This window comes from Crotalus tigris, unplaced genomic scaffold (assembly GCF_016545835.1).
Source record: "Crotalus tigris isolate CLP2741 ecotype Arizona unplaced genomic scaffold, ASM1654583v1 scf7180000024400.591365, whole genome shotgun sequence".
NCBI classification, from domain to species: Eukaryota; Metazoa; Chordata; class Lepidosauria; order Squamata; family Viperidae; genus Crotalus; species Crotalus tigris.
Window position 1 is genome coordinate 220,257 of NW_024100568.1, and position 14,816 is coordinate 235,072.

Sequence of the window (14,816 nt, forward strand, 5' to 3'; positions counted from 1 at the left end):
ATGGAACTAGACACAGGGTCTGCCCTTTCCATCATTTCATTGCATACATTTAGGAAGATTTGTTCCAGTAGTGGGACTAAGGCCAAGTTAAGGCCTTCTGATATTGTATTAACTGATTTTCAGAAAACTCAAAGAGTGTGTGTTAAAGTGGAGGCCACCCTTTACCGTGCAATACAAGAGTTCGAAGGTCACCTAGACTATTAGTAGAGGGGGCGGTGAACGAACGATCTCATAGGACTCGATTGGTTTGAGGCCCACTGGGGATACACGTCACAGGGACTCAACCGCTTACAAACACTAACCTACAGGAAGCTGCAAAGAATTTGCAGATGTTTTCAGCCCCTCAGTGGGCACATTTCAAAGGACCACCTGTGTCCTTAAAGCTAGGACACCCACTGTCATTCCCATAGTGATAAAGCAAGAAGGTCCCTTTTGCTTTAAAAAGTAAGATTGACACTGAACTAGACAAACTTAATCCAACAGGGAATCCTAGAACCTGTTGATTCCAGCCCGTGGGAGACCCCCATTGTCACGCCTCTAAAGGCAAATGGGGACATTCGCATTTGTGCTGATTACAAATGCACACTCAATAAGGCATTGCAGCAACATGCCTATCCTGTTCCTGTGGTCAGTCACATCCTGGCCTCTCTCAAGGGGGGGCGTGTTTTTGCAAAGCTTGACCTAGCTCAAGCATATCAACAGCTGCCTGTTGATGATGATGCTGCCATAGCTCAGACCATTGTGACCCACAGGGGAGCCTTTAAAGTAAAAAGGCTACAGTTTGGAGTAAATGTCGCTCCTGGGATTTTCCAAAGCGTAATGGAAAACACACTACGAGGTATACCAGGGGTCTGCCCCTACTTTGACGATGTCTTGATTGCAGGAGACTCCACACACATTCTAGCTGAAAGACTTAGGGCTGTCCTGTTAAGATTCAGGGAATCAGGCCTCAAGCTCAGAAAAGACAAATGCAAGATCGGGGTGCCTTCTACTGAATTTCTGGATTCAAAATTGATGCTGCTGGGATTCATCTGCTGGATCCAAACTAACTGCTATTTTACAAGCACCCAGGCCAAAGTCTAAGGCCGAACTTCAGGCCTTCCTAGGCCTCCTGAATTTCTACAAATTCTTTTCTTCCACATAAAGCTAGTGTAGCTGAGCCTCTTCACAGGCTACTAGACAAACAAGCTGTGTGGCTGTGGTCACAAGCACATGAGGCTTGCTTTAAAGAAGTCAAGGCCTTGCTCACTTCTAACAGTGTTCTTGCACATTTCAACGAGTCTCTCCCTGTGTGCATCGCTTGTGATGCGTCCCCCTACGGGGTTGGAGCTGTCCTGAGTCACCTCAGGTCTGATGGAACTCAGGTTCCTATTGCATACTACTCCAGAACACTGTCTTCTGCCGAGCGCAACTACGCTCAGATAGACAGGGAGGCTCTGGCTGTTGTTGCTGGAATTAAAAAATTCCACGATTTTCTATATGGCAGGCATTTCACGGTCTTCACTGACCATAAGCCTCTGCTGGGACTGTTTACCACACGTAAGCAGACTCCCCACATCATTTCCCCTAGAATGCTTAGGTGGTCTATTTTTTTGTCTGCATATGATTTTTCATTACTCCACAAGCCTGGGAAAGAAATGGGCCATGCTGATGGCCTCAGTAGGTTGCCTCTGCCAGTAGTAGAAGCTGACCCCGCGCCAGCTGTCAACATTCTATCAATCCAAGCCTTGCCCGAGCTCCCTCTTAGTGCCAGGGATGTTACCGCTGAAACGGGTACAGATCACACACTTTCACGTGTCCGCTCCTGGGTCCTGTCCGGGTGGCCTGAGCACTGCCCTAGTCCTGAGTTTCAGAGTTTCTGGTCCAAAAGAAACGAACTGTCCCTTTCTCAGGGTTGTCTGCTTTGGGGAAACAGAGTTGTCATTCCCACCTCAATGAGGACTAGGGTCTTAGAATCCCTCCACGAGGGTCATCCTGGCATTGTTCGTATGAAGGCTCTTGCACGCAGCCACTTGTGGTGGCCTGGTTTAGATAAAGATATTGAGGCTAAGGTGCACGCATGCCACCTGTGCCAACGATCTCGCCCAGAGATGCCCCAAGCTCCTGTGCATAGATGGGAGGAAACACAGTCCCCATGGTCTAGGGTGCACATTGACTACGCTGGGCCCTTTCAGGGCCAGTTCTTCTTGGTCCTTGTTGACAGCCATTCAAAATGGCTTGAGGTTGTGCCTGTCTCATCCACCACCACTGCAAAGACTATTCAGGTACTGAGGGGGATTTTTGCTGCACACGGGCTGCCAGATGTCATTGTGTCCGACAACGGCCCTCAATTCACCTCCTCCGAATTCCAAGCTTTCTTACAGGCAAACCTGATTCGTCATGCCACGTCTGCGCCTTTTCACCCGTCCACCAACGGTATGGCTGAACGCATGGTGCGCATCGCAAAGGACGCCTTGAAGAGACTCACCTACGGGGACTGGCATCACAGGTTGGCTGACTTTCTCCTTTCTTATCGCACCACACCGTCCACTTCTACAGGGAGAAGTCCAGCTGAACTTCGTTGGGGGCGCCAACTTACTACTAGACTTGACCGGTTGCATCCGGACAGACTGCCTTCATCTACCTCACATCCTAGGGCACCTAGACAACTACTTGTGGGTGCCCCGGTTTGGGCTCGCAATTACGGGCCTGGTCATACATGGGTCCCCGCTTCTGTGTCCAGGATCACAGGTCCTCTCTCCTACGAGGTTGCCCTGGACAACGGTCGTGTCCTGCGTCGGCACATCGACCAACTTCGCTCTAGGCGAGACTTTTCTGCTGAGACTCCTGGGTCTTTTCCAGGGGGGGAGGGGGACCCTTTGGAGCAAAGGGAAGGGCAAGAGCTACTGCCCATCTCCACTGAGGGAGCCACAAACGGCTCGTCCCAAGATTCCGCAATTGCTCCGAAAAGGAAGTCATGGAGCTTACCCACACAACAGGCACTCACGCCTACTCCAGCCAGGGAGTCACCCCGGGGGCATACTCACTTTCCACATACGTCACACAGCACTCCAGTCACGGAGGATACCCGGGGGCATCCCAACAAATCATTCCCCGCAAGAGAGCTGGCACACAATTCCCAAGGTTGGCCTGACCTTACCCCAAATCCTACAGGGGGTCAAACATACACAGAGCTAGTCGAGGAACCAAGTCCCGACTACAACACCCCTAGCACAAATCAGGGAACACCTGAGTTTTGGGAAAGTACAGAAACCCACACGAGCCCGAACACAGAATGGGGTTCAGGGAATGGACAGCCTCCTGACAGGTCTTGGACTGACCTAGGAGGTCCTACAGAGACGCCCAGCAGCGGCTATCACTTCAAGGGGCCCGAGGGTCTACAGCTAGGCAGGTCAACCAGGTCACAAAGCAACAGAAGCCCTGGCCTGACGAGCCCGGTGGGCAAGCGAGCAGGCCAGGCATTGGGGCACAGTCCTTGGAAGACACCAGGGCACAATAGAGAGAAAAGGCTCACGCCTCCCTCCAGTCAGGGGACTTATGCCAGTAATCCAGAGCTAAGAAGGTCACAGAGAGCAAAGAAATCTCCCAAGTACCTAGAAGACTACATAACATTGCTGGCAAAGCAAAAGCCAGTAAACAGTGGGAACATTGGGGAGCAAAATGTCATATAAAATAAATGTTGTATGTTGGTAGTAGTTTTAGCCCGGGGGAAAGGGGTGTTATGTCCCGAGCCTTTGCAAACGGCTCGGGCGTTTGCAGGCAGTCCCGGGCAGGTGCAAAGCTGCCCGGGACCAGACAGGCTGTCGCCAGCGCCGTGCGCATGCGCGGGTGCTGGCGCGGGAAAAGTAACCCATTTACCCGGGAGTTGCCTATATAAGAGGCTGCGAGGCGTTTGGGCGAGTCTGAAGCCATCTTCCTGTAAGCTGAACGCTGAATAAAAGAAACTGAGAACTCCAGCTGCTTCTCGTGTCTGCTTTCCCGCCAAGGACGCAACAATTATAGTGCCAAATGTGAACTGTTTAAGGCTTTGAGGTGGATTCTTGGAAGTCTTGGTATTTTAAGTTACTGATCAGGAATTCAGTTCAGTAATCAATCCTGCATTATTTTATGTACTGGATGATTTTGATGGGATTCTAAGTGCCAGAGAATCTGGACGAGTCAGCATTATTTTTATGGAAATTATTTTCTAGTCTCTCCAAAATCCCACAGTGATCTTTAGCAACACATTATAATGGAAGAAAAGAAAGACAGCTTCTTTGGATCACCTAATCAGAATTTATAATAATATGGCAATATTTATGTTCCCATGAATGCAAGTTGAATTATCTTGAAGTTTTGTTGTTGCAAGGTTTGAAACTGAAGGTAGAGTTAGGAAGTGGTGCAGCCATGTCTTCAGTTACTTTCTGCCTCATGTGATCAGTGAATACAGGTTTGCCCATGTTAGCGGTTCCATGCTATCTCTTAATGACGCCATGTTAGATAGACAAGACAATCACTCTGAATCAAAGTTGCAAAATCTTAATAGTCCTTTTGAACTCTACAGAAACATCATTTTGCAGAAACACTATCAGCATCTTCTCTTTTCCATGGCAAATCATTGAACAAACACAATCTGCCTCTTGAGAAGGTAGATTTACATGCTTATATAAATGAACCTGAATTCCTATAATAGAAATATCATTATTAATCTAAAATTACTGGCATTATTTATTGGATTATTTTTGCTGACATGCCTTTATATTTGATAGACAGCACTAATGTAAATATAGTAACTGCTTTTTCTGCTTATAACTAGCTGCTTGTATCTAAAAGATATTGACAATCTTTCGGACTGCTGATCATCTCTAAAACCAATTTTGATGTAAAAAAAGGTGCCTGGGAAAGGATAAATTTAAATATTGTTTATTTATATGTAATGTAACTAAGAGGCTACTTGTCTTTTTATGTTGCTGACCAATTAAAAATGCCCTTCCAAGTCCAATAACCTTTTATTTTTTAGAACCACCTATTCTTTTAACCAAACTAAGTAGCAAGCTTCAAAGTACACTTTTAAATCTTGTAAGACTAAGCCCCCTCTCTCTTTAGCATCAGACAAAACTTTGTACTTAACTCTCAGAATTTTTTTAATCTTGCCAAACAAATTTAGAAATCTCTTTCTGCCATTGTTTTTGAATGAAAGTTTATAGTCAAAAATATATTGTTTGAAAAAGGAATAGCATTCTGGGTAAACATTCATTTTTATCCATTTATTTACATTTTCAAGGTTGTCTACTCATCAACAATTCTGAGAGGTTTATAAAGATTAAAGAGATAAACAATAAATTAGAACTACCAATAAAAACATAATTACACAAAGGGAGGAGAAAATGTTGGCCCTTTATAGGAAATAAACAACATCCAGTATTTTTTTTTCTTATTAAGGCTAGGTAGGAACACATATATCCCTTGTTGGCAACTTCTTAAATCACAGATGTCTTTTTTACTGTAATAGAGGACAAGTCTGCAATCTGAGGAAAAGAAGCATATATTTTAAAATTACTGATAACAGCTATATAAACACATTCATATAATTGAAAACATCTTTTTTGTTCAAATTCAGACACTGTACAACCCTATATAGATGTGTGCTTTTTTAGAAGTACCTTTTTCTAATAGCTTTCCCTGTGATTTCATTGCACAATCAAATCTGATTGATAAATGAATGCTGCTTGAAGCATTGAAGCTATTTTGAATATTTGAAGTTATAAATAGCAGAATTGTATGAATATTTGATAGAATCATGCTGAAATTCCATTCAAGAGTGAATCAGATTTATGACATGAACTGGCAAGACAAATTAATCAACCATTGGACATTTTCAAAATAATGATCTGCATGTGTAAAGGTTTTCTCATGAAAATCAAAATCAAAACAATTGATTTTACAATTCACATAAATTATACCTATTTTCTGATGAAACTAGAAAATCAAAATCAAAATGAATACAAATTCAAATAAAATCTATGTTTTGACCTGATTTTTTCTGACAAATATAGGCATCTTAGTAGGTGGCACTGTTGTTTGGAAGCTACGTTAAGCCTAGTCAATCTTTACAGGAGTCAGAGCTACAGATTAGACTGAAAGGGCAAGGGGGTGAAGGAGCAAGAGGAGGAGAAGGGAAAATGACAGACCACTTTCAAAATGTTGCCATGAAAAGTCTAGGGATATATCTGTGATGCATCTTTTCAGTTTGACTTACTAGTTTTCCTTATACACATATAGTGTTTCTTTTTACGTTTGAAAAAAGAGAAAACTGATTAATTTGGGGGTAAATGGGGAGGGGATTCAACCACCCAGAATACTTCTGGCATGTTATTGTTTTACCCATTGTATAGAGACAGGATTCTAAATCTAAGCATATATATTAAATGAAAATGTATGAATGACACATTTTATAATTACAAAAGAACTGAAAACCTCTGCTTTTACATAGTTCTAATTCACTGGCCTAAAGCATCTTTAATATGATCTGTTAAATGATATTAGAAATACTTAATTATACCATTCAATTCCTTGAGCTCCAGTGTAATTTCATGGTTACAAATTCTCTTGTCAGGTAATAAAACAAGATGAACTTGGCAAGGATATGTCTGACTGCTCTCTTTTTGATCTGTTGAAATATGATGATTATAATAGAGACAAGCATCTTGGCCTGGAAGAATTCTATAGAGCATTCCGTGAGTATGATTCCTGATTTTATTCCATAGAAAGCTACTGCTTTTAGAAATGTTAGACACACTGTTATGAATCATATAGTGAGGTTGAATCCTATTGCAATGGAAGCTCTCCTATATTTAAGTCTTAGTAGTTATCTGCACAGTTCAGCTGTTCTGCTGCCAAATGGGACAGCAACTATTTTTTTGAATAGAAATGAAAGACATCAAGCTTTAGTCAATTGTCTCTCATTACAAATTCAATCTTTAAGTGTGTTTTCTTTCTATAATTTGAAAGTAGTCTCTTCCTCTAATGTTGTGTCTAATGCTGTTGTCTATTTTGGTTGGAATGCCTTACTTCTTTATAGGCTATCCATAGCAATTCAATGACTGTTTTTACTGAAGAAATGTTCCCTCAACTGAAGCAATATCCTTATCTCTAAAAATGAAATTCTATTTACTATCAATATTTTAAAATGACACAGATGTTAATAACTTTGCTTTGTATGTGAAAAGTTGCTATTTCCTTCATCTTTCCCAACTAGCCAAATACTGTATCTCTTTTTTTAATTTCTGGTTTTATCATTTCATTTTTCTTCCCATCATTTAGGTAACTTACTGATTCACACTGCAGCAGCTATGTGTCATGCAATATAGTGTTACTACATTGAGAATAGGACCCACAATAATTTGCTGGGGGGAAAATAATGATTATTATATAGCTATGTAGCCAGTGCTAATGATGCTTGTATCTTGAGTTAAAAAGAAAAAAAAAAACTAGCCTCAGGTTGTGTTTTGCTTTGCTTTCCTTTGCTTTGCTATGCTTTGCTTTGCTTTGCTTAACAGTGCTAGGTGTTGAGTTTAGGCTTCAGTGAAACTGCTACAGTTCACACAGTTTTTATAAAATAATCTTTACTTTAGAAAGACTTTGTTTACTTTTGGTGTTCATCACTTTAGGAAGATTCAGTAGAATAGGAAAAATGGAAAAAGTGGCCTGTGGAAGAATATGAAGCCTGCTAACATAAATTTTTAAATTCAAAACATTCAAAAGTTCAGTTCACCTTTACACATATTTTGTAAATTCCTAGACAATTAACTTCTTTTAAAACAGGGTTGGAATGTGAAATTAACATGATTAATTGTTTCACTAATTGTTTCACTAATATTTGCATACATTTTTAAGAAAACAGTTAAGTTAGAGTTAACTGTTCTATCTATAGTTATCTATCAACTATAGATAGAAAATTCATAAGGAAGCAAAATTAAAAATTATACTGGGAGTGTCATGATTTAGAATCTCTAAGCAATAGCGTTTTGCATTTTTGTAGATAAAAAAATCAACTTTTAAATGGAGTTTTATATGGTATTATGCTAAATCTCCCCTAGAGAACATGTGCTGTGCAATAAAGGAAAAAATAAGAAACTGTAAAATAATACCAAAAGGCAATATTTTTTTACACTACTTCATTACTGTTCAGTTCTGACTAGCTAAACCTTCAGAATTGAAGGATTAAACAAAACCAATCATAGTTAATTATGCAATATCTCCAATGAATGAAAATCCTGCTTTTCTTCACTTTACACACACTATCTCTCTTTCTCTCTATATATACCACACATACACACACATACACACAAAAATATAGGATTTAAAAGTACTTTAAAAAACTATGTACTGCGCTGAAAATGTGAGGCATAGAAACCAGCTACCCATAAATGAGTTTGCTAATTTATTTGCAAGCGGAATATTCAGTTTTAGAAAAATAACATTTTCAGTATTTAATTTTATTCACACACATGGTACCCTCAATTACCACTTTTTAACCACTTATGTCTTTATGGTATGAGAATAAATCCTGGGGTTTGCTACCCTACATGACTTTTTTTAAAATAAAATAAAATCACTCCTTAGCCCACATGTAATGCCTACAGATTTATTCTAATAGGTATGAAAATAGGTATGAAAATAGGCCTTCAAACTATCTTTTTAGTAAAGCCACGTCCCCAAAAGGGCATTATTCGTTTTTTTTTTCCTCTAGATTTTTACATTTCCCTTTAGTTTTGTCAGTATCTTTCGACCGCTGAAACACTTCTCTTACTAAGAGATGAAATATTGCATAGTTCAGACTACATGATGAGATTATTTTGATGAACTATCCATTTCGGGTAATAGAGAATAGTTCATATGATTGTGTGGATGCTAATTTACCACTTGCAAGAAATTATTGCAAAATGCACCTCAAAATATTCATGTTCAGAGGCAGTTGGAAATTGATGTCATGGATCTTATTTTGCTCTTTTGCTTTGGGCAGAAAAATGTATTTAAGTAAAATAAAACCTAGTTGCCAGCCTTTTATGAGTGGATAAGACTTCAGAAAAAGGACATTAAATCTTTAGATGACCTTTTCAGCCTGGGTGACATTTAAAAGTTTAAGAACATGTAGTGGGCCTGCATAAAATGGTTGTCATGGAAGAATTGCCTATTCACAAAATTGACCTGGAGGACATGGCATTTCACAAAACACCCATTAACCAGATTGTGTAGGCACAATTTATGCATACAAGATTCTCTCTCTGAGTGTTATCCCACAGAAATAACAGGATACCATGACTGAGAGCCCAAGGGCATTCCTGCACATAAATGTGATGCTGAAGAACAGTACTTTGCTTTGCAGCATGCCATATTCCTTTAAAAAAAAAAAAAGCAGTCTAGGGATTCCAGAGGCAACAAGAAAGGTAACTATGTACATTGGTGCTCTTGAGAACTCCATGATCTTCCTCCAATCTATAGCCTTCATCTATAAAAATGCAAATGCACATTTGATTGGGGATAAAGGATGAAAATTCAATTTAATCATTATCAGGATTTTGAAATGCAATCCTTCATCTTAAATTCAGACTTCAAGTGAGTTTAGCATTTATTTTTGAAGAAAATCTGATCCCTATCCAATTGTATTATTTTTTTTAAGTTATCCATTGATATGATTGATCTCTCATATTGTTTTCTATTATTGAAAAACAGATAGAGATCAGATAAAAATGTAATTTTAAAAATGTCATTCATTATTATTTGTACAAAGAATTATTTTTGCTTTTCTATTTATTTGTATGTGATTTTTTAAAAATCTGGTCTTAGTTCTAAAATGTGGTACATAATATTCATTTTAACGCACCCATGTGTACACACACATACAGAATTTTTGAGAATTCTGTATGAATACTAAACCTATTGTTCATTTTCTGAAAAGATTTTTTCTTTTTTTCTTTCCTGTTCAGATTTCTTTTTGCCTTTTCTTTTTGTCTTATTGAAGGGTATTTTAAAATTCCTTCAGAAGCCCTTCTAGCAGTGCTTAAAATTTCCTTTGTGTGTATTTGTGTGTGTGTTTATGAGCACGTACATACTTGAATATTTTTCTGTGAATGTGGTTTGCTGCATACTCTTTACTATTTTGTGGAAAAATTGGTTACTTATACTTTATAACCTTTAAAAAAGGCTTATGGGAGGAATTCTCTTGAGGTGCTTTTACTTTATGATTTAATTAAAGCCAGGCAAAACATTTTTTTTTAAAAAAAACAAATACAGAATAATCATGTTCATCCTTCTGCCACTTCTGAAAAATAATAAAATGCTAAAATTACATCTATCAGAGTTTCAAATTTGTTCTTAAAAAATAAAAAAATATTTCTTCTCAAACTGAAGGATAACAGGTGACTGTAAAACAATATTTTGCAATTGCAGTAATTGTAAACTAATTGTAAACAACTATTAAATTTTGAATATTGGGTAAAGATTCAAGGCAAGCACAACAAAAGTTTCTCATATCCAGAAGTAAGAAATTTTTAAATCGTAAAATGTTCATATATTTAGTCATAATTGCAAATTTCTATATAGAGTTGTACCATATTTGAGACAACAATAATTTAAGCTATGAGAATGCATACAAATAAGATGAAGACCAGTGAACACAATTATATGTGGGTTAGTAAGCTGAAAAGATGCTTTTCAGAAAAGAGATTGCTTACAATTATTCTTTTCTGTTTTTTAATACTAGTTTTCTCAGAACATCTGACACAAAGATTTCAAAACAGAAAGAAACTTGAAGTTTCTCTTTTTCTGTGAATGTCAACAAACAAAATGGCAACTTTCAAAGAGTCAGTTCCCCAGTACTGATTTTTGATGTATGTTTTACACAACTGATTTGTCTGAAAATATGCAGAATAAAGTCAACTATCCATCCTTGATTAAAAATCTCTCTTAAGGAGATATATAGTCTCTCATCTAGTTGGTTTGTGGGAGTCCTTTCTGCTATATTCTGCTTATTTCTTTTGATGACAAAGTCAGACATTTCATCTCTAGATCAAAATGAGAGGGGATGTACTTTATTAAAAATTAAATATCAAATCATCTGTATTTTATATACTAAAAACAATTTCATTAAATATTGCTTAGAATACAAATGCAAGTAAAATATAATCTACATTTTACAGAACACATGCTTTCTTTGTAAAAAAAACTTACTTAAAAGTTTTATGAGGGATTTTAATAGCCCCAATATACAATTTCAGATTATTTCTAAAATTGCAAAGTTCATTTCCAAAACTAAATAAAACCATTTTAAAATAGTAAGTATATTTGAGTACTATAGTGTGAATGCCAAGTTATCAACAATAATAATGAAAGCAAAACAAAACATATCTGTTGGAAATCTTGATTTAATGAGTTAAGATGGTTGTTGATTTTTGAGATAAGATATGAGTGGAAATGTCAATATGTGCTTCACTTTCCTCCTGTATAATTCTCTTTTGAACTATTACTTCTTATCTTCTTCTTCCTCCTCTTTTCTAGGGTTTTTTTTCCTTTACTTCATCAGGACTTACTTCTTTGATGTATAATCAAGGGATAAGTGACATTTAATAAAAGAAAAACCTTTTTTCTATTTTAATGGCTATATTAATATCTCAGTCACTTTTTTTGTGCTGAACTTCACATCCAAAGTTTTGACACCAGTTTATTCAGCTAATTGGTATTTAGTCATTTATTTATTTGCCATAACTTCCACATTATCTACTTATGGCAATTTCAGCACCTTATTTCCACAAAAATCCTAAACACCTTGTTAAAACACAACAAAAGCAGCATTGTAATATCCTTTTCTAAATTTCTTATCACCAATCTTGTAGGTGTTTCAGAAAGAACTTTCTCTTGTTTTTTGGTCTGAAAAGGCAAAAATGGAGAAATGTACTTTCAGACTTACAAGAATGAGGTCAACCTTACAAGAAACCACCAGATGAACCAATTCTACTTTATTATAAGGTTACATTAACAGAATTTTGAAAATCTGAAAGTACATTTCTCCTCCATTGCCTTTTCAACCTGAAAAACTAGGAAAGATCTCTTCTGAGATGTTTGGCATCCCTATGTTCCTGTTGTGGGCGAAGCTGCCTCTTATTTGATTGCTCATCTGGCAAAGGTTCTTTCTCCTGTCTTCCATACCATTGTGTGGCTTCCATCGGTTAAGTGTCAATGCCTGAACTTGAAGCTCTTTGGGAAAATAGTCTTAACAGGCTTCAAAAATACAAAAAGGAAGAGGCTAATTGAAGCCCTTACTATTCTATTGAGGATAGCTGCAGTGGAAAAACTTTTAAATCTCAGATAACTGAACCTACAGCTTATCTTCCTGGCTAACCTGTTTGGACAGGCAGAATTTATGCTGTAAAATGGAGCTTGAATAATATTTAGAAATTAGTAAAAAGACATAATAAATTACAGGATAATTCTCTTTTCCTGTTTGTCCAAAGTTAACACAATTTGTTCTGCATCATATAAAGGGGATGAAGGATAGATAAGAACACAGATGCCCAAAGCTTGACTTGTCTGCAACTGCATGCAGTTGTTGATGCCTACCTATGTTGTAAAGGAGTTGATAGGTAAGTGTAGGTTGCAGATGATTGCAGATGGGCCAATGTGCATACCTCCTAAGTCTCAACTACCATATGTGTTGTGAGACGACCCATGTCCTACATGCTGTTTGGTTGATCCAACTTCCAGTTGGGAGGCATATTCAAAGAACAAAATGGAGCAGCTAGAGGGTTTAAATATAAATGCAATAGTTATGCAAGCATCTCCAATTGACAGACATTTATGTTCCCTGACATGCAGGGACATAGAAGTCATCTCCAGGCTTAAATTTCTGTTTCCTCAACATTGCAGATTAATATATTTGAAACATCTGGGCACATAGCATGATTAGAATTCTTTTGAACATACAAATACTTATGTCAAGGCTTTTCACTTCAGGTAGTTTTTGACTTACAACCATTCGTTTCAAAGATTCAAAGATACAGCACTGAAAAAAGTGATATATGACCATTTTTCACACTTATGACTATTGCAGAATTCATGTGGTCATGCAATCAAAATCCAGATGCTTGGCTACTGGCATGCATTTATGATAGTTGCAATGTTCCAGGGTCCTTTGATCAACTTTTGCAACTTTCTGACAAGCAAAACAATGGAGAAGCTGGACTCACTTAACAACCATGTTACTAACTGAACAACTGCAGTGATTCACTTAACAACTGGCAAAAAAGGTCATAAAATGGGGGAAATCACTTAACAATTGTGTTGCTTAGAATGGAAATTTTGGGGTCAATTTTGGTCATAAATCAATGGCTCCTGTATAGCAGATATGTGTAATGCATGGAAGGATATCAAGAAGGAACAGCAGGTTGATTTATTCCTTGGGTTCTTTTTGCTAGTGGTCTGCAGGGACTAGCACTATTTCCAATTTTCTCATTCCTGTCAAATTATTGTCACCATGCCCCTCCAAATTCATCCCTTTTTCATAAAGAATGTCTTCAGCATGGCTAGAAGTATATGGAAAGAATCAGCTTTGTATGATAAATTATCTAGTATAAGCCTGGCGATTTTGTCTTGTAATTAAATTTAAGATATACATACATATACATATATGTAGGTCTTTGGTTGTTCGGGTTTTCTCCCGCGTAAAATTGGAAGTGTTATGGCGACGTTTCGACGAAGTCCCATTCGTCATCTTCAGGCTGGTGTTTTCAGCTTCGTGCTTCGAGCAGCAATGCTGCTCGAAGCACGAAGCTGAAAACACCAGCCTGAAGATGACGAATGGGACTTCGTCGAAACGTCGCCATGACACTTCCAATTTTACGCGGGAGAAAACCCGAACAACCAAAGACCTACATACAAACACCCGCGAAAACCTCAGAAAACAAATATACATATATGTACGCACATATATTCATACAGACATGTGTGTGTGTATGTGTATGAAAACAGCCCTCCACCAAGTTAATATAATTAATATATTAATTATTTCTCTGTTTAAAACCATATGTATTAGGATGTGACAAGTGTTCTTTTAAATTTCCCATTTCATTATTGACTGTTTTGGGGGGGAAATTTTCTAGGTTGAATTTGTAATGCTGAAGTTAATATTTGGTTTTTATATTGTTTTTTAATATATTTTTTATAATCATAAATGTTAACTTATCCATGAAGTCATTATGCAACTTATTGCTTAAGTCAGAACGACTATGAAAAACTAGGGTAAACTGATGACATTTAAGTGAAACAATTTTTCCTGAACTAGTGATGTGTGAGCACAACAAACATAATGGAACTGAATTTTGCATAAATTCACCTTTCCACTTGAATAAATACATGAAAATATAAACTACTTTTTCCAGGAGATTATTACCCTTTAAAACCAATTATTCCTATTTATTTTTTGAACTGACATTTAAATGCATAGATACATGGTTGTGTTCTTTATAAAGTTTGTAAAAAACAACATAGAGATTAAAATTAATAAGAACTTTCAATAGTGTCAGAATCCTAACAACTGCTTTATAACTTTGGAAAGCTGCATATCATACATACTTCCATCCTATACTGTTGCTTGAGTTTATGATGTTTGGCTCAGCTGCATAAGATACTGTATATTACTAATATAAATGCTGGGCAACCTCCAATCTTCTTAAATCTTATTTTCTCTACAGAAATCAAATGATCAATAAACAGAAACATGGTCTTCTATGATTTTGTTAGGAATAGTTCTGACTTTCCCTTTTTCTTTAAGCTTGTCTCCT

General features: G+C 37.4%; 1 protein-coding gene across 4 annotated transcripts in view; it reads left to right on the forward strand.

Annotated features, from left to right (window-relative positions):
• The window catches only part of FSTL5 (follistatin like 5), a 353,800-nt gene that overhangs the window by 195,037 nt on the left and 143,947 nt on the right, over positions 1–14,816 (forward strand). For all 4 annotated transcript variants that reach the window (XM_039329531.1, XM_039329533.1, XM_039329532.1 and 1 more), the window contains exon 5: positions 6,596–6,716. In XM_039329531.1, coding sequence (XP_039185465.1) covers positions 6,596–6,716 — 121 coding nt within the window. The remainder of the gene's footprint in view (positions 1–6,595; positions 6,717–14,816) is intronic.